The 24,116-nt window shown below is 42.3% G+C and overlaps 1 protein-coding gene across 9 annotated transcripts in view; it reads right to left on the reverse strand.

Moving 5' to 3' along the window:
• The window catches only part of NMNAT3 (nicotinamide nucleotide adenylyltransferase 3), a 109,852-nt gene that overhangs the window by 78,946 nt on the left and 6,790 nt on the right, over positions 1-24,116 (reverse strand). For 7 of the 9 annotated variants that reach the window (XM_061636754.1, XM_061636753.1, XM_061636755.1 and 4 more), the window contains exon 2: positions 2,744-2,887. The exons of 1 other annotated variant lie outside the window; for it this stretch is intronic. In XM_061636754.1, coding sequence (XP_061492738.1) covers positions 2,744-2,852 — 109 coding nt within the window. In that variant the 5' untranslated portion in view covers positions 2,853-2,887. Of the gene's footprint in view, positions 1-2,743; positions 2,888-24,116 lie in introns of those variants that run through there. One more of the 9 variants, XM_061636749.1, reaches the window with a different exon arrangement.

Genomic DNA, 24,116 nt, shown 5'->3' on the forward strand with positions numbered 1-24,116 from the left:
TTCCTTCTAGTTTATACCACAAGATCCATCTAGTCCAGTTCATTTCTAATAATGGTTCACCAAATATTAATATTGGTATATACTCCAAATATTCATCTTAGATGGAAGTGCCTAGTTCTGGGTACATAAGGGTCACATTCACACTCTGCATTTATTCTGTTATTATTCCACTTTAAATAGCCATAGCTTCTCCCCCCAAATCCTGGAAGTGTAGTTTGTCAAGTGTGGTGAGAGTTGTTAGGAGATTCCTATATTCCTCACAGAGCTACAATTTCCAGAGGGATTGAACCATCAGTCCTTCTTCCCAGAGAACTCTGAAAAGTGTAGCTCTATGAGGGGAATAAGAGTCTCCTAATGACTCTTAGCACCCTTTACAAACTACACTTCTTTACGGAAACCTTGATGTCTAAAGTGGAATAATAGTGCAATAAATGTATGGTGTGAATGTGGTCAAGGATTATACAATAGGACCACCTAGGCCCAAAACCTGAAGCCTTTTTTATGCTATCTTCCAGCCACACTGGTGGCCAAAATGAATACATTCAAGCAAAGACAAAAAAATAGTCACACATGTTGCATTATCTAACCCTGAGCATTACGCAAGTGGTCTTGTATTTTTTTCCTTTACCTCAAGGCCTACATTTTACATTCCTCTCATTAAGTGGACTGAAACACTTTATAAAGATGACATTATAGACTAAACTATATAGAATAGATAATTCCTGACCATCTTTAAACTGTAGGAAGCAAAGCAATATAATAAGAGCACAGAGGAACATGAGCATCTGAGAGCATTAGCACTAACAGATTACAGAAAGATATTTGGCACCATCAGCATAGTACTAAAAGCCACTTGTAGAACAAGGAATTGAATCGCATTATGAGAGGAAAAAATCTAACCATGCATGACAAGGCATGAAAAGTTAAATAAGGTTTCATATGAGTACTAATAAAATACAAAGGAATGCATTATTCTCATAGCTATTCACTGGTGTACAGCCACATCCACTGTATTTAGGAAATGACATCATAAAATTTGCTCACTGGTGTGAATACAAAAGAGAGAAATGTATTTAACATTCGCAAACAAAGTTGCTTAGCAGAGATGAATAAAATGATGTGCTTAGAATGGAAAATATGGGAAAAAATAGAATGATTTTGTGCTGAACTGTAATTCAGTTCTGGCACTTGCTCATGCCTGGTATTCTAACTTGTTTTCCTTATCTCAATTAGATATAAAGTCTGTTAATTTTAGCCACTTTCCATACATTTGGTACCAAATTTTCATAGATATTAGGAAGTATCTCTCCATTTTTCTGTTTGGTATTATAAAAATACCAGAGAGAAATAGGATCTAATTTGGTTGGTCCTATTTATTAGCAGAGATATAAAAACACAAGCAGCAGAGTGAGAATGTAACCAGCCTCACCTTTCTCTATATAAATAACAACAGACACAATCTTCTTAGGTAAAAGATAAAAACATTTACTCACAACCTCCTCATATGTTAGAAACATAGGCTGTAGCTTAGATGAAAGAAAATAGAAGTCTCAGTCCATTTTTGGTGTTTGGTATTGATGCTTTCAGCAGAGAGCATCATTTGCCATCCGGCCTCTCTCAATGGTGGATTGATCAGCAAAGGAGAATATGCAAGAAATCCCCCAGGACAAAGGAGGAGGAAACCAGGTAACTAACCCCACCCACCAGGAAGTTACATCATGGTAAAACAGGTACATGGGATATTCCCCAAATATCCCTTAAAGTGAACATGCAACATTTGCCTATTCCAACATTTTCTACTATCAAAATTTTAGCTGCTGCTAATAGATTCCAAACCATTCCTCATTTTCATGTTGTAGTATCACAAGGGTACAGTCTACGTTTCAGCCATCAAGCCAGATACCAATATTCAGTTTGCCTTGTCACTGGTCATTGAGACTGCATTTGGTTCTGACACTTGCTCATGCTTGGTACTCTTATGTCTTAAGTGTGAGTGACTTTGTGTTGTATTGCACTAATATTGCTCTGGCATTTTTGGATCACCCATGCATCAGATATCTGGGGTCTGCTGACCTCTCCCAAACTGTTTCTTGATGCTTTTCAAGAATTCATGTTTAACACTCCATCTGTCAGTGATTCAGAGCTTTTAAATAAATAGCTACCTGGTCATCTCTATCATGAGATGTTGCCAGTGCCTGAATGAACATGAGTTAGATGATCCAGAAAGCTACCCAGGTCATTAGATGATTTGTTCATTTTAATGGAACACCAAAGCTACTGAAACATAGGCCCTCATATCACTTTTGCAAATCCTGTTTTCAATAAACAGTTCTACATCTGAATGAATACACCATGTTTTCCCAGTTTCTTTTTCTAGTTAAAATTGCAGATCTTTAGACTAAATGGTAAGATTATCATACAGATATGAACTGTTTCTTTGCTCCTTAAAGAAAAAGGGGGAAGAAGAGAGAACCTTTCACAAACTTTAAATCTGCAACTATCCCACTAAATCACTGACAAAACTTCACTGTGATGGTGTGAAAATCCTATTTTATATCTCCATATTTTGAGCCTTATTTCAAGAGGTGATAAAGGTGCAAAAATTATATTTAGCATGCTGTGAAATATCTGGTCTTAGTCTTGAACTTTTAATTAACAGGAATAAAAATGTGTTGAAATGATGTGAAATGTTGCCAAATTTCAGAGATCCCAATGGTTCCTAATTCCAATGCAGCACACTCACCTGTTTGATGAAGATGATCTCTTGCCACTTCAAACAGTCGCATATGCATATTTGTTATGGGATTAAAAGAGCCACAGGCGAGAAGGGTGAGGGGTGTCAGATGCTTCATCTAGGTAAGCAATCTCCACTAGCAACACAATGCACCTTAAAGGGAGTAATAACAAATTAACTCATATAGCTAAGAGCTTTCTAAAACTGTTTCTCAAAATAATAAACAATGAATCACCATTCTAAAAATAATCAAATCACTGAAATGTTGTAAAAATGAACAATGAATTAATGTTGTAAATACTAATGCTGAAATCTACATCTTTACTGAAATAAATCAGTGCCATGGAGTGGACTAGAATACAGCTACATCAAACTTATTTATTTTTGAAATGTATACCCCTGCTATACTGTCCAAAAGGATCTTCAGGGTGGATCACAATTTAAATAAAAATACAACACATCACAAATCTTGTGTGCAACTGTTTCAGAAATAACTTATCCACCCACACACCAAAGATATTTTGGAGATCATCACTCTTCCTATTCAATATTATCCTCTGCATTGACAGGAGCTTTATGTACATGGAGTGCTTCCCCATCAGCAGTGCAAGCTACAATTCCAGCTGATTATAAGCACAAATGAATTTTTTTTAAAGTAAACAATTGAAGTTTGTAGCCAACTAAAGTGATACATAATGACAGAAAAGAACACCTATTTTAATTACAGCATAACTGAAATTATGCATTAAGGCTTCTTAGTCGGTCCAAGAAAGAAGCTGCCAATTGTGCTGCTGGTGGCTTTCCCCTAGGATAATAGCAGCTTCAAGGAGCGGGGAGAATTTTTACTGGGACCACTGCTCTGGTTAAATCCCCCTCTTCCCATATGCAGTGGTTTCACCATCCTACACCCCTCTGGCTTAAGAGAGAGGGATATAAAATACATGAGATATGATCACATGTGACTCATATTGTCAGCTTGGCCCTAAAATGTTAAAATGGTATTTTCAATTCTGTGACTTTTCTGTATAATCTCAAAAGAGATTAAAACCTGTAAGGGCACACAAACAGTTCTAGATGAACTGTTATGACTCAGCTTGATTCTGTTACTCCCTCAGCATCTGGCCAGGTCTGATCCTGCCAACCTTCTGCCAAAGCTCTGAACTGCAACATACATGATATTATCTGAGACTTGTTATTCTGCAAGAACAACCATAGTCTATATCAAAAAGAATTCAACTTTGCTTCAATGCTTAAATTGTAGCTCCTTTGAGCTATTTATGTAACTCCACTTGTTGCTGAAAAGGCAGCTCACCACATGATTGTGGTAAACCATGTTGTGAATGGCTCTCACATGTTAAAAAGGACACCGTGCTAACAACACCATGTGGAAGAATTTCCAGCAGCTTTCGTGTGGCAGTCACATCCTAAGTTTTTGTTGGTTCACCCCTCAAAAAAGGGAGAGCAAGTCCTTGCCTGAACTCATGGCCGAGAAGGACAGCCTTGACCCTTCCTCCACCCAAGCTACGCAGCTGCTGCAAGCGGCACTAAGATTTCAACAGCACTATCAGAAGACTCCCGGTAATTCATGCTGATTCCAACATAATGTGCCAGCAACTCCTAACAACTTCAATGACTCTGTCCTATCCGTTTCTGATGTTATTCATGGCATAGGTGACTGTTCACTGTTTCTCAGGTTCCATTTGTGGGAATAGGTGACAATGCATACATCCAATCCAGTCCAGCAACATCTGCAGGGGTATAGGTTGTAACTGCTGTTTTTTTTAATAATCTTGTAATTGCTGTTTTTTTAAAAAATAATGATATTTGTTATTTAATTTTTGTAAATTGTATTGCCTTCATTGATGTATTTTTATGCTTGTGCCTATTTTTTTGTAAGCTGCCTTGAGGGCCTTTGGCCAAAAGGCGGAGTAGAAATAAATTTAACAACAACAACAATACCACCAAATTAGAGACCAAACTAAATTTAGGGTCTGTTAGCTTTCTGGCCTACTACCAGGAATCTCCCTGTAACCTGGACTTGCTGACGGGGGCTTGGTTGTCTCTGTAACTCTGTCACTAGTACAGTCCCAAGTGGAAGCTGAAACAAAAACTTGCACCGTTGAGTGCTGCTGTTAAGGATTCCAGCCACTCTATTACACTCCTAGTCCCTGGCTTTCTGCTCCTCCCTCCTCAGTCATTTTGAGGCCACTGCATGCACTAACTCCTCATCGGGCTGTTTTGGGGGTTTCCCTCTTAGGGTTTTTCCCCTAAAAAGATTTTTTGTACTTCTGCAAACTTTGGGGTTCACCGAGGTTGCCAGTGCCTTCTTCTTGTGCATGGGTGGTGCCATTTGGGTTACCAGAGTAGCAGCACTCACAGCCTCAGTATATATAATAAAGGGAATTATTATAGTGTTTCCCGCCTACCCAATTTCCGAGCTGTGAGATTTCAGGGATCCCTGTGCTCACCCAGGGCTTGGTTTCCTTTGGGAAGAAGGTCAGTGGAGGCAGTGGTGTCTTTATGAGCTATGGTTTATTTATTTACACACATTCAAACCTGAGCTTAGGACGGAGGGGTTCAAGGCATCAGCAGTCCAATATCCAGTTTTCCCATCAGTGTTACAGGAGGCACCCCAAATGCCATGGTTTAGAGAGCCAGCCTCTCTGCCTGCCTCCAGTTTCCAGGCATTCCCAGACAACTCTAAAACACACTCAAAGCACAAACCTCTGCTAGCCACCAGGAAGGGGGGGAAGGCTCTCCTGCAGAGTTTCAATGACGAAAGGATCTTCCTGGCCCGTTTACCTGTTGCTGGGTACCTGAAAGACTCATTAGCAAACTGGCCACTCTATTAGCTTAACAATAGAAACTCATCTGGCCAGCAGAGCCATCCCCTCCCCCAAGGCACAGGATTCCAAATAAGAGGCTGGAAGGGGACCCACAGGAATCATCCATCCCAACCCCCAAACTCACAACAATATTGAGGAAGAGATACATTATGTATCTGCTAAGTTAAACCACACTGGGCTGCATCCAATTATTTATTACATTTATATCTTACCTTTCCTCCAAAGAGCTCAAGGTAGCATACAAACATGGTTCTCCTCCTCCTGATTTTATCCTCACAACAACCTTGTAAGGTAGGTTAGGCTGAGAGATAGCGAATGGGCCAACATCACCCAGTAAGCTTTTAGGGCCAAATGGGGACTTGAACTCTGGTCTCCCAGGTCCCAATTTCACACTTTAACCACTACACCACACTGGCTCTCATAGGACTTCCCTCATCCCACACACACCCCAAATCTGTTCAAGAGGGTCCCCTAGAACATATTTAGGGAGCACATTGGGGTGGAGAGTGGGGAAGTCGCATTGCGCAAGTGCAAATCCTTGTGCTGATTAGCACTACTTTGTATACAACCCACTGCATACAAACAAGACATTCACATGCCCTTAAAAAAAAAAAGATGACATTCTATTTATCTGCAAGATTGAACAATATAGTAACAAAGAAAAAGGAAAAAAAACTGTTATAGCTCTCCAGGGAAATTCAACACTAGGGAAACCTTAGCCTCTAACTGGTATTTCCACAAGGTAAATTATGAGTCCTATATTTAAGGACAAGGATGGCCAGTTTACTTTCCCCCTGAGAAAGCTGCCTTAGCTGCACTGAAGAGCCAGAAAGAAGAGAGCATCATTTTCACTCGGTTCCAGCCTAAACAGAATAGCTTGTGGCATTGTGCAAAACCCTCTCAACGTGCCAATACAGAGCCCCAGATGTCCTCAAAGAGCTATCCCCAAGACTCAACTCTTCCAGTGGACGGCAGAATTCTTTCATATCCAGAATGAACTGTTATCAGCCCCAATTATACATGAGCAGACAGTCTTATTCAATCCAAGTGCTTTCTTTTCAATGCTACAGCTGAAAACTAAACAACCCCCCACAACACTCAATAAATTAAGTGAATGCACACATTTTATCTCTCAGTGAGAAAATTCTGATATAAAGTTGTAAATTAATGAAAGTTTAATTAGGAACACATGATGCTGGGAAGCTGCAGCTTTTAATGTGTGACTATAACAACCAACACTGTACATTAGGGGTCATTAACAAAGGTCCTGAAGACAAGCCCCCTTGCTTAAAGACAAGAAAAACACTATCAAGTTAGCAGAACTCTGCTTAGATGTAAATGTAAGTCAAGTAACACTTTGCACCTTTTTAAAGAAGTTTACTGCACCCTGAAATAAAATCTGCATATAGTGTTACTGAATTTGTTCCTCGTTAATTGCCCCCATTAAGTAAGCAGTAACTGTGTCACAGATAATGCAGGGAAAGGCATGTCAAGAAACACTTGCATATAAGGAAAGAAAAAGTGTAGTCACCTTCAAGAGAATATGGGAAGAGGCCAAGAAATGTGCATAAGGGGGAAAGGCTCTCCACGTCTCAAAGGGACGGGGGGGGGGCTGTGCTTTTGGCCTCACCCTCAATCCTGTGTGGAAGCCTATGGGAACAGGCTTCTCCAGTGTAGACATCTACACTCAAGGTGTCAATGCTGAGAGAAGGAGCAAGGTCTGCAGGAAATTGGGAGAGGAGGCAGCCCCACTGCCCCTTCAACATGTGGCCCCCTTCGCATGAACAATGAATTTAAGGGACTTTATGATTTCAGCACTTCCAAACCCCTAATACATGACAATCAGGAATAGTGTAGGTCACTGGTTCGAGAGCAGTTGTCATGCTCCTAGCTGAGAAAGGGGACCACCAGCCCTCCCCCCCCCACTCTACTACCGCTCCTCTTGACATTGGCATCTACTCTACCAATCTGGGCCAGAACCTGCTCATTCCCCTGCATTCCCCTCTGACAGACAGCTAGAATTGGGCTCATGTGGAAAGTGAGTGGGTGATGGCGAAGATGATGAGGGCCCCCTGAGTATATCTTGCCCAAGGATTCCCCAGAACTAGGAGTTTGCACTGACTGGTTGACAAAATGTAAAAGAAGCCGCATTTTGACTTGAGCAAGAGCTAGTAATATCAGCTCTACTCCCAAGAAGCAGAGAATTCAAGGTGTGCAAGATAGAAAAGGAGGATCAAAGGATAGAAGGCTTGGCAAGGGAACTGGGGGGAGAAACAGTGGGAGACAAAGCAGCCACATCACCAAGATTCCAAGTTATGTGTCCAACATCCAGCTTGCAAGGAGACACCCTTGATTTTGAGAAGAAATTTTCAGTATGTTTCCGTATCTTTACCCAAATACAAGATATTGTGAGAGCATCTTCTAGGTCTCAGAATTGTTTGGAATTGCCTTCAGAAAAAAAAAAAAAGTGACCTACTGGATTGCTGCTTCTTTTCTAAATCCTGTTTTTATTTATTTATTTATTTATTATTTAATTTGTATCCCGTCCTTCCTCCCAACAGGAGCCCAGGGCGGCAAACAAAGTGCTAAAAACACTTTAAAACATCATAAAACAGATCTTAAAATACATTAAAACAAAAGAACATTTTTTTAAAAAAAAACTTTAAAAAAGGGTTAAAAACATTCAACACTAAAGGTCCATTTCCTATATTGTGCAGAACGAACCTCCTGATAAGATGGTATCTGCAGGAGGCCCTCACCTGCAGAGTGCAGTGATCGACTGGGTATATAAGGGGTAAGATGGTCTTTCAGGTATCCTGGTCCCGAGTTGTATAGGGATTTGTACATCAAAACTAGAACCCTGAATTTGGCCTGGTAGCAAATGGGCAGCCAGTGCAATTCTTTCAGCAGCGAGGTGACATGTTGGCGATACCAGGGCTGTGGAGTCGGAAGCAATTTTGGGTGGAGTCGGAGTCGGTAGAAATGTACCGACTCCGACTTCAAAATAAAAACTTTCATAGGAATTTAGGAAGTTTTCTTGTTCAGAAATTTTAATCAAATAAATATATTTTATGTTCTATCAATCTAGCCTGATGATTCACATGGTGGTGATGAAATGCCTTGTGCTACCATTTTACTACAGTAAATTTGTTATTACTAGTTAATATACATTTGCCATTTATGAAGGAGTCGGAGTCGGACAGTAGAAAAATAGGAGTCGGAGTCGAAGGTTTGGCATACCAACTCCACATCCCTGGGTGATAACCTGCCCCAGTGAGCAGTCTCTCTGCCACATTTTGCACCAGTTGCAACTTCTGGACCAACCTCAAGGGCAGCCCCACATACAGCACATTACAGTAATCCAGCCTAGAGGTTACCAGTGCGTAGACAACAGTGGTCAGGCTATCCCGGTCCAGAAACAGCTACAGCTGTCTCACCAGCCGAAGCTGGTAAAAGGCACTCCTAGCCACTGAGATCACCTGGGCCTCTAGTGACAAAGATGGATCCAGGAGCACCCTCAGGCTACGCACCTGCTCTTTCAGAGGGAGTACGACCCATCCAAAGCAGGCAACTGACCAATTATCTGAACTCAGGAACCACCAACCCACAGCACCTCCGTCTTGCTAGGATTCAGACTCAGTTTATTGGCCCTCATCCAGCCCACCACTGAGTCCAGGCAGCGGTCCAGGGCTTGCATGGTGTCTCCCGATTCAGATGTTACGGAGAAATAGAGCTGGGTACCATCAGCATACTGCTAACACCTCGCCCCAAAGATCCTGATGACTGCTCCCAAGGGCTTCATATAGATGTTAAACAGCATGGGGGACAAAATGGTACCCTTAGGCACCACACAGCACAGCTGCCAGGGAGCCGAAAGACAGTCACCCAATGCTATTCTCCGAGAGTGACCCTGGAGATAGGATCGGAACCACTGTAAAACAGTGCCTCCAATACCCAGCTCACCAAGTCGGCCCGGAAGGATACCATGGTCAATGGAATCAAAAGCCACTGAGAAATCAAGTAAGAATAACAGGGTCGCACTCCCCCTGTCCTTCTCCTGAAAAAGGTCATCCATCAGGGTGACCAAGGCCGATTCGGTCCCATAACCAGGCCTGAACCCAGACTGGGATGGATCAAGATAATCTGTTTCATCCAAGAGTACTTGCAGTTGCTGCGCCACAACCCTCTCAATCACTTTCCCTAAGAAGGGGGTATTTGCAACCGGTCGGTAGTTGTCACAAACCAATGGATCCAGGGTGGGCTTTTTCAGGAGTGGTCGGATCACCGCCTCTTTCAAGGCGGCTGGAACCACTCCCTCCCGCAATGATGTGGTGACCACACCCTGCATCCACTCGGTCAGACCCCCTCAGCAAGCTTTAATAAGCCAAGAAGGGCAAGGGTTGAGAGGACACATTGCTGGCAACATCATCTGAAGCACCTTGTCCACGTCATTAGGCCGCATCAACTGAAACCGTTCCCAAGAAGTTGCCGCAGACATTGCACTGGACACCTCATTGGGGACTACAGTAGATGTGGAGGGGGCACCAAGATTGCTACGGAGGCTAGCAACTTTACCCTCAAAGTGCCTTGCAAACCATTCACAGTAGCCTCCAAAGGGTCTAAAACTCCATTTCCTGGAGTTGATGTCAACAGACCCCTGATAATATGGAAGAGCTCCACTGGACACCTACTTGAGGATGCGGTGGAGGCAGAGAAGTGGGCCTTCTTTGCCACCCTCACCGCCAAACAGTAGGCATGGTTATGATGTTTTACTCGTGCTCGATCAGCCTCACAGGACATCTTTCGCCACTCGCACTCTAGCCGTTGTCCAGCCTGTTTCATTGCCCTTAGCTCACTGGTGTACCAAGGTGCAAGCCTGGCTCCACAGTGCCGGAGAGGGTGCTCGGGGGCAACCGTGTCGAGAGCCCAACGTGCCTCACTGTTCCATAGCGTGACAAGGGCTTCAACAGCATCACCTGCTCTATCTACTGGGAACTCCCCCCAGGGCATTCAGGAATCTTGTGCATTCCTTTAGGCTCTGGGGGCAGACCATCTTAATCTGTCCACCACCCCTGCAGGGAAGGATCGGAGCCATAAGTCTAAACTTCACCAGGAAGTGATCTGACATCCACTCCCCCTATCTCCAGAACATCCCTTCCTCCATGTGGAGCAAAAACCAAGTCGAGGGTGTGCCATGCCCTGCCCTATGTGTTGGGCCAATAACAACTTGAGACAACCCATGGTTGTCATGGAGGCCATGAAGTCCTGAGCCGGAACACTACAGGCAGCCACAGCATGGACATTGATATCACCCAGCACTATCGTTCTGGGCTCCTCCAACACCACAGCCGAGATGACCTCCACCAGCTCGGTCAGAGAAGCTGTCGGGCAGCAGGGTGGATGGTACATCAGCAGCAACCCTAGTTTACTGTCTCCTCGGCCCAACACCAGGTGCAGGCCCTCACAGCCAGCTCCAAGACAGAGTGGTTTCCTGGTGACAGAGATGGAAGTTCTGTAGACCACAGCAATCTACAGATACACAAACTAAGCAAGATGAACTCCTCTGCCATTTCCCTCCATCTCAATAAGGGGCAGTGAAAACATGTGGGTTTCTCTGCTTCCGCCAGGCAACTGGAGCTCCAAATTCCCAGCAGGGCAGGGACAAGCCAACACGCCTCAGTCATCCCACTCCAGCTCAGAACCAGAAAAGCAGAAATCTTGGTTCTGCTTGCACTCAACAAGCATGGAAATAAAACAGCAGACTTCCAGCTACATGTGGAGTTGGGGAGAGGGCAAGGATCCTCCCCCCTGCTCTGTAGCTCCTGTGTTTGAAGGATGTTTCAGGGTCATCTTGCTCACCAGAGCTGGATGACATCTCACCATGGTGAGAAGGGCAAGTGAGACTGTGGAGGCCTTATCATCAACTATTTCAAAATTTATATCAAGGTTCATTTCTATATAAGTGATCTGCCTTCATACACTGAAAGCAATTTGTTACCTCAGTCTGTAAGCAGCGTAATAGCAATCTGCTTTTCGTTTATTTGCAGCACAGATATCTTATATGGAGGATATAGACATCTGCCCATAAGCACTCACTTGAAACCCAGGATTTGAACTTCCGCTACAAAGACTTCTAATAACATTAGGGCCTTCAGAATTCCAGATGCAAGTCAACCCTTGGGACACCTATGTTTAAAAACAACAATCGTGTTTTTAAATCAAGATGCACAAGTATAGCACCAGATCAGAGGAAGATACACAGCTGGAAGGTTTACTGCTTCAAAGCAATGCTTTGGAAATACTTTATTTGCCTTGATCACTATAGAGCATAGATAATGTGTCTGTAATGGCAATGAAGACAAAAGAAATGTCTCTAGCTAAAAATAGCCAACTCCACTCAGTAAGCACATAAACATATGTCCCCACATGACTCCAGAAATCCCACAAGCAGAACACACCTTATACCTGGGGTGGCTACTGTTGGGCTACAAATAGGGTTGCCACATTTTAGTTCCGCAAATCCAGGCAGGCCAGTTTGCATATCTCACAAATTATTTGCTAATTATGGAAATGAAGCATATTAAAGATTACATTGTCCAGTTGTTTTGTTTTTGTGCCTAATAATTACCACCAAAAACTGGGGGAAGATATGAGGATTAAAAAAAAACAACTTACATTTTCAGCCTTAAATGTCTAGACTCTAGTTTCCAACACTATGGAATATTTATTTATTAAGAGAATTTATATTCTTCTCTTCCACTGTTAAAAACAGAGCTCAGGGCACCTTACAAACGTAATAAAAACAATAAAAATACACAGTCAATGTAGAAACATAATAAAAAACACAAAATAGAAAATAATAAAACAAGTCAGTGCAGCAGTATAAAAATGTAGCATAAAACAACAAGGCAGCAAAGATTCAATTAAAAGCAATACTGTGACTGAGAGGTTGCCTGTACCAACAATTAGGAAATGTGAAATGAACATACCACTACAATTTGTAATGCAGATAGAAATCAAGATTTCAATATTATCAGTTCAGTATGTGGTGGGCCTACTATATATTATCAATGTATTATGTATGTCTCTGTATTCAGAGTGCTTTGAAGTACAAGTTGCCCCCATCAGAGTTCTAATGTAGTGCAGTGTATTTACTATACTAAAAGGCAACCCATTTCTTTCCCCATTCTCCCACTCCTGGAAGTCTGGGCGTAGAGCAAGACTTTGGCTCTTAGGTCAACAGTCTGAGGTTTATGTCAACAATGAAGATGCCAGAATGCATTGCCTTATAGGGACTCTCCGGATGTCTAGTTAGCTAGTTTAACTAAGTCCTGATAAAAATCTTAACTAGCTGCTGGAAAGAAAAGGTGATGCAAATTCAGATCAGACAACCTGGAATCTATAAAAGAGAGATTTCTTCTGCATTTTCTATCAGTCTTTCATGGACTGATCCAACATATCCAACAGATGTTTGCCTGGCTGGACTCAGGGCCGGATTAAGCTGAGGAGGGCCCCTAGGCTGATTCTGAGCCACCTGCCATCCTGTCCCATCCCCCCCGCTTCACCTACCTTTCCGCTTTTTTTGCGGCTGTGCACACAGGTTTGCTATCAATCCAGATGGCGGCCGCGGTTTCCCTAAGGGGCTAAAGCCTCTGCTGCCATCTTGGTTGATGGCAGCAACGCATGTAGCACACATGCGTGCCATCAACCAAGATGGTGGCAGAGGCTTCAACCCCTTGGGGAAACCTCGGCTGCCATCTTGATTGATGGCAAACCGCAAAAAAAGTGGGGAAAAAGGTAAGTGAAGCGGGGGGATGACGGGCGGTTTGGAAGCACTTGACCCGCGATCCGCAGCTCCTGTCCTGCTTCCGCGGATCATGGGCCCCTAAGAGCTCCGGGCCCCTAGGCTTCAGCCTACTAAGCCTAATGGATAATCCGGCCCTGGCTGGACTGCTGAAATTCCAAGGCTTGTCTTTGCCACTTAAGACTTAAATATATTCATACACCATACTTGAATTCTTGATTTTAACAGAAGCGAAAGCTGAGAGTAGCCATACGCGCACCCTAGACTTCAGGAAAGCTGATTTTAATAAACTCAGAACAATTGTAAGTTCCATGACAAGCCACCCTAATGAGAAAAGGAGTCTAAGATGGGTGGGAGTTTCTAAAAAAGGAAATTCTAAAAGAGCAATGGCAAGCAATTCCAAAGGAAAAAAGGGCTTCACAATGTGGCTTCACAAAAAGCTTAGAGATGACCTGAAGACAAAAAAGGACACATACAGGAAGTGGAAAGAAGGCCAGGCCACAAAGGAAGAGTACAGGCAGGTATCACGGAATTGCAGGGATGGTGTCAGGAAGGCTAAAGCTGAGAATGAGCTGAGGCTAGCGAGGGATGCTAAAAGCAACAAAAAAGCTTTCTTCAGGTTTGTCCATAGTAAAAGACAGAGAAATGGTGGCACAGCTACTCAATGAGGATGGCAAAATGATAACAGATGACAAAGAAAAGGCAGAAGTCCTCAATTCCTACTTTGGCTCAGTCCTCTCCCAAAAAAGGATCTGTGATGCTCCCAGGAAACATGAAGTAGAAGGGGCAGGATTGGAGATTGAGATTGATAGACAAATGATCAAGGAAAACCTAATCACTTTGAACGAGTTCAAATCTCCAGGGCCCGATAAACTGCATCCTAGAGTATTGAAGGAACTGGCTGAAGAACTCTCCGAATCGCTGTCTATTATCTTTGAGAAATCAGAGGACTGGTGAAGTGCCGGATGACTGGAGGAGAGCTAATGTTGTCTTCAAAAAGGGCAAGAAGGAGGAACCGGGGAACTACAGACCAGTCAGCCTAACATCAATCCCTAGAAAAATTCTGGAGCAGATTATAAAGCAGTCAATCTGTAAGCACCTTGAAAGCAATGCAGTGATTACTAGGAGCCAACATGGATTAATGAAGAACAAATCTTGCCAAACTAATCTTATCTCACGTTTTGATTGGGTAACCTCCCTTGCAGACTGTGGGAATGCTGTGGACATACTATATCTCAACTTCAGCAAAGCTTTTGACAAAGTGCCCCATGATATTCTGATTAGCAAGCTAGCTAAATGTGGGCTGGATGAAACAACTATCAGATGGATCCACAGTTGGCTCCAGAATCATACTCAAAGAGTGCTTATCAATGGTTCCTTCTCAAACTGGGCGGAAGTAACGAGTGGGGTACCACAGGACTTGGTCCTGGGCCCAGTGCTCTTTAACATTTTTATTAACGACTTGGATGAGGAGGTACAAAGCATGCTTATCAAATTTGCAGATGATACAAAGTTGGGGGGCATAGCTAATACTGTGAAAGACAGAAACAAAATTCAAAGGGACCTTGATAGGCTGGAGCATTGGGCTGAAAACAACAGGATGAAATTCAACAGCGATAAATGAAAAGTTCTATACTTAGGAAAAAGAAACCAAATGCACAGTTATAAGATACTTGGCTCAGCAGAACGACATGTAAGAAGGAATTGTCTTGGAATTGTCGTTGATCACAAGCTGAATATGAGCCAACAGTGTGATGTGGCTGCAAAAAAGGCAACAGAAGTATAATTTCCAAATCACGTGAAGTACTAGTTCCCCTCTATTCAGCACTGGTTAGGCCTCATCTTGAGTACTGCATCCAGTTCTGGTCTCCGCACTTCAAGAAGGATGCAGACAAACTGAAACGGGTTCAGAGGAGGGCAACAAAGATGATCAGGGGACTGGAAACAAAGCCCTATGAGGAGAGACTGAAAGAACTGGGCATGTTTAGCCTGGAGAAGAGAAGACTGAGGGGAGATATGATAGCACTCTTCAAGTACATGAAAGGTTGCCACACAGAGGAAGGCCGGGATCTCTTCTTGATCGTCCCAGAGTGGAGGAAATGGAATAATGGGTTCAAGTTGCAGGAAGCCAGATTTCGACTGGACATCAGGAAAAACTTCCTAACTGTTAGAGCCATACGACAATGGAACCAATTACCTGGAGAGGTAGTGGGCTCTCCGACACTGGAGGCATTCCAGAGGCAGCTGGACGGCCATCTGTCGGGAATGCTTTGATCTGGATTTCTGCATTGAGCAGGGGGTTGGACTCGATGGCCTTATAGGCCCCTTCCAACTCTACTATTCTATGATCTATGATTCTTTTTTATCTATGTGTTAAAATATCTAGACTGTATAAGTATATTGTGTGAAATTCCTGAAGAACGTATTTGTGTTGGATTTGTGTTGTATTATTAACTCTGATTTACTGGCTTTAGCTAGAGTTTATGTATGTTCATATATATCCATACAGAAATGTGTAGTCAATAAAAAGCATAATCTCCTTCCGCTGTGGAACTCCATTCTTTTTCCTGATTTATCCTCAGTCCTGAGATAAGTGTCTGGTGGGGTTTCCTCTTTGAGTCTGCCAGTTCAGATACACTGCTGTTGGAATCTGCAAGCCCAGGTGAGTGCAGTTGCTGACATACAAGGACTTTGAACAGCTTTAGGCTTGAGGGAAAACATGAAGAACCCTCAACCCAGTGCGTGGGCAAAAAAAAGGGTTGTTCAATCGGTTTCAAGTCAATCATCTTATCTGAAGAATGTGAGTGTCTGAGCATGTGAGAAATGCCTTTAGTACACTGATTCTCACATAACAGATGAGGGAGAGAGGAAATGCAGCCTTCTATGATAAAGGTTGGACTTTATGGAGACTTGAGTGCTGGCACCTCTTTTTTTTAAAAAAATGCAGTGAATTCTAGAGAGTGGGCAAGCTGTGCTAGCACTAGACAGGTCAGCTGTTCCATTCCTTTTGTTATTAAGAGGGGGAAAGGTTACACTCCCCCACTGATTTGAATATATCTGTGTGTATGTATATATGTACATGTGTGTATATATATGTACATACATACTCATCTATGGGGAGGAAATGGGGAGATGTCTGCCAGTCATTTCAAAGGTTATGTATTAAAAATGCTTTTTAGCCTTTTCTGAATTGCGGAACAGAGGCTCTGCCATGCAGTAGGGTGAAGCTACATTCCAGTGCAACTTTACTTGAGAGTAAACACCAATTAACAGGGTGGGAGCAGGGCTGAAAAATGCAAATACTAATACCTCAGCCTTTTCTACAGAGATTTGTTTTTATAGCTTGTATTTGTCCAGGAAAGGGAGTATTTGATGGATTCAAACCCCTTTATTCCATCCCCCATGATGGCAGGCAGACACTCCCATTGTATTCACCACTTAAGACACATATCCCTGAGACACACAGGTAATTGAGATGAAGGCTGCTTCTCCTTGCTGACTCAACCAGAAAGTCTATGGATAAGGGGTGGAGCTGCACATGTTGATCAAGTGAGTATGTGCACTTTTCTAAACTGCCTACGTTCTGCATATGCAGCAGACAGGCAGATTAAAATTCTTTATTTCCCCAGACAGCTGTGATGTCCCTCATTGGCTAAGAGCAATGGAAGGTGGGAATAGGCTGATTTCTCACAAAATGGGCAGAAAACCTGCCACTTTGTATCTCTGGAGACCCAAGGGCTAGAGAAAGAAAGAAATCCGGGGCCCCTAATGGGCTAAGCAGGTACCAGGTAAAATGGCTAGAATCTGGGTAAAACCTGGCTAACCGGGCAATATGGCAACCCTTGCTGCAAGTCCAATCACCCCTGACTCCTGACCATGCTGGCTGTGCCTGATCACAGTTGGACTCCAACAACATCTAGAGGGGCACATGCCAGCAAAGCCTGCCTTACACACATTTCCCACTTATGCTGTTTCTACTCCATTTGCAGGAACCTGCATGCTGAAGTATTTTATCTGGACCAGAATACACACTCCACTTTGAATCTGAAGGCTGAGCTAGATGTGACAAAACAGCTATGCATCTCTGTCTGCTCTGTTCATATGTAAAACAGGAGTGGTAAGGAGAAGGATTGTATGAGGGGGGAGAGCCAAATTCATCACCCTCCTGCCTTAAAGAAGCAGTTTTCTCCCAGTCAAGTTCAATTCTGGTGTCAGAAAACTACCTGAAGTGGTGGAACACAGCGAGGCAATGTACAGGAGTGAGTATTGCTCCCAGCCACACTACTCCTTTTATTGTAAAGAGTGGATCCCTTACTTTATATGCAAACAGAGCAGAATAGTTGCTCTGTCTTATCTAGTTTGACCCTGAGCACAGTTGCATTTTCAAGGACCATTAATAACACAATGAAGTGAACTGTTAAAACTGAATATTGTGAAATGTGCAACCACAGATTAAAGCAGGCAATATTCAGAGTCCAGTTTCTTATACCATAGGGAGAGTTAAATCGCTGTAAAGAGAGTCAGAGGAAGATTTACATACTAGTGTGGCTATGCCTCTGAGATCTGTCTCGGATTTAAACATTGACTAGATTGTACAAGTTTAAATATTCCTTGCTTGCTAATTACAGTTTAAGCAATCCAAGAATAAGCAGTAGACCTGCACACTCCTCTTCCCCCCCCCATCCTTTAACATGCCACTTTCAAATCTGGGCTGTTTAAACCAGAATTCCCAAAACAGAGAACTCTGGTTCAGCAAGCCATGATCATTACATCTGAACAGGACCATAACAACAGGGTAGGAACATGCCTCCATATATCAATCACTGTTTTTCTGTTGCAGCTCATGCACCCTCTCAATGTTAAGTAGTCCTCTGGCTTCAAACCAGTGAAAAGATCAAGTGTATAGGGAGATGATCCAGCCATGCAGACAATTAGAAAAAAAATGTACCAATCTGTTTTGAGTGCATATATGACTTCCAGAGCAGAAAGTCTGAAAAGTATTTTTAAAACACACAAAATACGTTCAGAATTCATACAACTACATGGTTGGAAGGGATCTTAGAGGTTATCTAGTCCAACCCCCTGCTCAATGCAGGATGCAACTACAGCACTCCTGTTACATGGCCTTTCAAGTTGCTGCCTAAATGCCTGCAGCAAAGGAGAACTCACCAACTCCTGAGACAGTTTGTCCCACTGTTGAACAGCTATTACCATGGTAAAGTTTCTCTTAACGTTTAGTTGAAATCTGCTTCCCTACAATTTCCATTTATTGACTCTAGTCCTGCCTTTTTCTTTAGACAGAACCCAACTGACCTGTATTATTTTATTTATTTGAAAGAGTTGCAGATTTGTTTTTAAACAAAATGTTTCCCAAAGTAGGTTGACAAAAATGTTGACACGAATAAACCATAATACAAGTGTCAAACCTGATGAAAAACACTTCGTTTCATTACAGTACAAAATATCACTAAAACCAACATGAATATGACCATATCAAAAGACACAGACAAGCCTTTTTAAAAAAATCAAGCTTTTCACTGCTGCTTTAAGGTTATTTAAAGGTACTGAGGAATGGAGCCTGCCTAATTTCTTCATATGAAATCAAGTTCCACAGCTGTGGGACCATGGTCAGGAAGCTGTTGTTCCATGAGTCCACTGAACTAATTGTCTTTGAAGGTAGCACCTAAGCAGTTCCTTTGAAGAGGCTCTTAGCACACAGGCAAGTTGATATTGGTGCAACAAGTCCTTTAAGTAAACTGGTCCCAAAATGTTCAGGACTTGAAAGGTCATCACCAGCATGTTAAATTGGGCCCCAAACATACTAGTAACTAGTGTACCTGGTATAAGATAGGTGTATTATGTTCCACCTGCCTGCCCCCAGCTAGCAACCTTGTGGCTGAATTTTGTACCAACTGAAGTTTCTGAACATCTTTAAAGGCAGCTCCACATAGAGCACTACAGTAGTTCAGCTTGGGTGTTACATGTACAACTGAGGCAATATGAGGCCATCAATATGAGACAATCATTCTACGTTTGGGTCTGGGGTTCTGTTGCTCGAACTGGGGCTTACCAATCACCAAAAAAAGCAAGGGAGCAAATATTAAAAGATTTTGAAAAAATATATATTTACAAACTCACTCCAGTTTCTTAATAAAAAGTATAACTGGTACTCCAGAAACTATGGTTTAAACAACATATTGTCAAATATAACTCATCATAATATGCAAATGCCTGCAGCCACTGTGGGAGGCACTGTGGGGGGGATTGTGAATGAGGGCTGGCAAGGGCAGTGGGTGTCTGGGGGGCATTTGCAAGTCCTGGGGAGTGCATTTCTGAGTGTGTGTGGGGGGAGGGGGTTTCCAGGTCAGAAGCATCCCAAACCCTAAGATTGCAGGGGTGGGTCCCAATGATGTCATTAAGCATTATACATTCAGCATCAACCACAGTTGCTTAGAGTATACCACTCAAACAAACAAAAATTCTCTGCTTGGAAATTAAGATGGAAATCTTAGCTAAATGGGGCTGTTCTCAGGCCCAGCTGAAGTGATGTTATCATTCCTTCTCATCTACTTCGGGAGCCTGGGTAGGGAACATTTAATCTAGCCTACTTGCTTCTAGCAAGAAGGGTTTAAGTGCCCTCAGGCCAGGCCAGTCAACAGAAGGCCATTGTAGGAAGAAAGGAGCCTAGTGTTGGGGAGATGTTAGATGGGAGCACTCAGGACTAAAGATGGATGCCCCTGAAGGCTGCAATTCTAAGCACACTTACTAAGGAACTAAGCCCTATAGAACTCAGCAGGACTTACTTCTGAGTAGATATGGGTAGGACTGTGCTGTTGCTAAGGCTTGACTAGGGATCCTCTGCAAAGATATCCATATCAAAGCATATGCTTTATATATGCTATTTAACATCTATATAAAGCCGCTGGGGACTATCATCAGGAGATTTGGGCTGCAGTGTCACCAATATGCGGATGACACGCAGCTCTATCTCTCATTTAAATCTTCACCGAGGTTGGCTGCAGAAACCCTATCCAAGTGCCTGGAATCGGTGAGTGGCTGGATGGGAAGGAGTAAGCTGAAGCTGAACCCTGACAAAACCGAGGTACTGTTCGTGGGAGACAAGGGAAGGTTAGGGGATTTGGACCTGGTGCTCAATGGGGTACAATTGCCCCTAAAAGACCAGGTCTGTAGCCTCGGGGTCATTCTTGACTCCCAACTGTCCATGGAAGCTCAAGTTTCGGCTGTGAGCCGGGCAGTGCTGTATCAACTCCATCTGATACAGAGGCTACGCCCCTACCTTCCCAATCATCTGCTCCCATTGGTGGTACATGCCCTGGTCTCCTCTCACCTAGACTACTGTAATGCGCTCTACGTGGGGCTACCCTTGAAAACGGTCTGGAAGCTGCAACTGGTACAGAATGCGGCGGCGCACCTGATTAAAGGCAGCCACCGGCGAGATCATATCACTCCAGTGCTAAAAGAGCTGCACTGGTTACCAGTTGCTTACCGGGCCCAATTCAAGGCGTTGTTTTTGACCTTTAAAACCCTATACGGTTTTGGCCCAGTCTATCTAAAGGAGCACCTCCAGCATCATCAGCTATGCCGCCCAACAAGATCAGCCTCAAAAGACCTTCTCTCCATCCCATCAGTCAAAACAGCCAAACTGGTGAGGACAAGAGAGAGGGCTTTTTCAATTGTGGCCCCCACCCTGTGGAACTCCCTCCCAAATGATCTCCACCATGCCCCTTCTATGATGAGTTTCCGCCGGGCCTTGAAGTCCTGGCTCTTCAGGTAGGCTTTTGGGGTGGGCTAGATTTTATCTTCATTGTTTTTAGAGTTTCAATGTCTAGGTATTATATGCCTATGTTGTACGTCGCCCAGAGTGGCTGGACAGCCAGCCAGATGAGCGACTAATAAATGCTATAAATAAAAATAAATAAATAAAATAAAAGCAGGTTGGAAACCCCGCCTGGAATGCCCTGCTGACTTTTAACATGGCTGCTTCAAACTTCTTTACAGACTTGACCCTTCACTGCAGAGAGAGGTTTGAGAAATGAGTAAGAGTTAGGAAGATTCTCTATCCTTTCCTGGCTATCCTGTTGGCTGCTATAAACTCACTTTAACAGCCAACCCAATTCCAGTGAGTAATAATTGACAGAGAGAAAACACACATGGTTTGGTCTACCTTCACAGGCAATAACCTAGGAACAACAGCAATTGAAGCCACACTTCCCAGTATGTGAATTCTCTTTTACCACTATTGGGCAAGAAACAAACCATCATATAACCATTTGTTTTATTTTTTAAAATCAAATCAATATTAGTTTCCTACAAAATAAAAGCAGTGACACCTAGGTAAGTCCTGCTTAATTGTTTTAAAAATAGGATTGGAGGTGGAGAGAAATATTTACAACACAAACACAATACTTTGGTATGTTCCACTGAATTACAGCACAATCCTAACCATGTCTACTCAAAGTAAGTCCTACTGAATTCAATGGGGTTTACTCCTGGTATGTGGGATTAACATTGCAGCTCTACTCCCAGAAAAGTGAGTATAGGTTTAAAGCTTCATATTGGGGAGGTTTTCAAAACAGGTTATGAATTAAGACAAATCAAATGCCCTCTTCAACAGCCCAGGGAAATGTAAACAAGTTGGATGTTCACGTCTTTTAAATTTCTGTTCAAAAATTATTTGAAAGATAAAATGTATAATATGCTATTTTTGCAAGTAAGCAAAAAACCCTACATGTACACTTTTATTATAATCATAACTGAAATTGTTTACAGTAAATAATTGCCGACCAATATCCTACTGTGATTTTTTTGTTTACATCTCCTGACCTGCACACAGATAGAAAGGGACTTTTGCTACTGCTGAAAGCTACACACTTAATTTATGAGATTTTCAGACAAGCAGGAAAAGACAAGTGTTTTCTGGCCTTGCAATGGGTTCTAGCTATTGCCTGGAGGTCAACAAATCTCTTGTCAATCACAACCCTGACTTGACTTATTGGCTACAAACCCAAAAGGGTGGGGGTTAGAACAGCCAGCTACAAGCTCATTTAACAGAAGTTGCAAGGGGAGGTGGCTGATGTTTTGGTGTTTATCTCTTGAACCAGACCAACAAGAAACTTTATTTTTTTAAAAATGAAAGCTGAGAGTCCAAAGACTGGTGTGACTCACACAGAGACGCAGAGACAACCTCAAAAATCTTGGGCGAAAACCAGAGACCTGGCAACCCTAATTTGGAAACTTAATTCCAAGCAGACATGTATAGAATTGCTAAGAAAATAATATAAAAAGTAAATGATCACACATAAAATTCCCCCAAATTTATTAGTTTTAAATTTGTCACTTATATTTCCAAAACACCCGGGAAGGGGGGGGGGAAGAGAGAAACAAAGCCTCAATTTTAAAACAAGTGTTGGCACACATTTTATATTGGTAACTTTTTGATTAGCATTTTATACCCTTACTGAAAATTGCTTGTTTCCCATTATAATTATTTGTAATTTCTTCCTCATAAAGAACATAAATTAGCTAGTTCTGGACTGTGAACTGCCAGTATTAACTGAAGACCTGCAGAGGAAGGAAATGTAATATATAGTCTGCACTGTATATATTAATTTATTGCAATGAAAGCAAAATCTAATAATAATGAAATTTTGTCTTCACTCTTGTGATAAATTCTACTGCAACAGGAGAGACAAAATTTCATTATTATTTTTTGTTTTTTATTTCACAACAAAACACTACTCGGGGACCAGCAATATTGCATATGCAGATGGATTGTATGTATGCTTTAAATAAAAAAGGTGCCAGGGGTACTTAAATCCCCTCCCTGCTCATTTTTCTCCAGATCTACTCTACCCCCGCCACCAGAACTCCCAGAACTTTGACTGTACAGAGCTCCAGATGCTTACTTACCCTTATAAACACAAATCGGGAACCTGGTGAGAGCAAAATCAGCTGGGTGATTTGATTTTAAGTAGAAGAGAAATGGCTGACAGGGAAAAGGTTAAGCAGCATTCTCTTTCCCCTTATACTATCACCCTATTTTCTAGCTGAAGAGATGCTATGCCTTCAGAAAGAATCCCATTTGCAGTGTTTTTCTGTGACAAAAAAAAGGGTGACTGGTAAGGCCTATTTTAAAAACTGCATACGTTCACAGGAACAGAATGACTTACATTATTTAAATTAATTGGAATTAAAATCAATTTCAATGGGCTACCATTCCCATTAAAATCTGCCACATTAACCATGTTCACAAGCTTGTATAAAAATGTTATAGACAAAAGGGCATTTTTCAAATCTCTTGTGAAAGCACAATATATTTTAAAGATGTAGGGAAAAATTAAAAATTGTAAGCAGCCAAGAGTTTCATCTATTGAGTATTAATCATACCATACTGAAAATATTCAAACGGTTTACATGATATATACCAGAATCACTTTAATTCCATTCAGATTAAAAATGTTAGTGATTTAACAGCACACACCACATTATTGTGTAGTACAAGAACCAGTCCAGCTGTAACTTTCCCTACAAAGGCTATAAATATTCAAATTGTTGGTATTAGAGCCAGGAGTTTACTTACCACTAACAGTCACCTCAGTAGTTAGGTGTAATTATATCATCTACTGAACCACCAACATCACTTTCCCTCCCCCAGTCCAACTGATTTCAGCCTACAGAATTAAGCTGCAAGCCTTTGAAGAACAAATGGGTG

Source organism: Rhineura floridana, chromosome 7 (assembly GCF_030035675.1).
Source record: "Rhineura floridana isolate rRhiFlo1 chromosome 7, rRhiFlo1.hap2, whole genome shotgun sequence".
In the NCBI taxonomy this organism is placed as follows: Eukaryota; Metazoa; Chordata; class Lepidosauria; order Squamata; family Rhineuridae; genus Rhineura; species Rhineura floridana.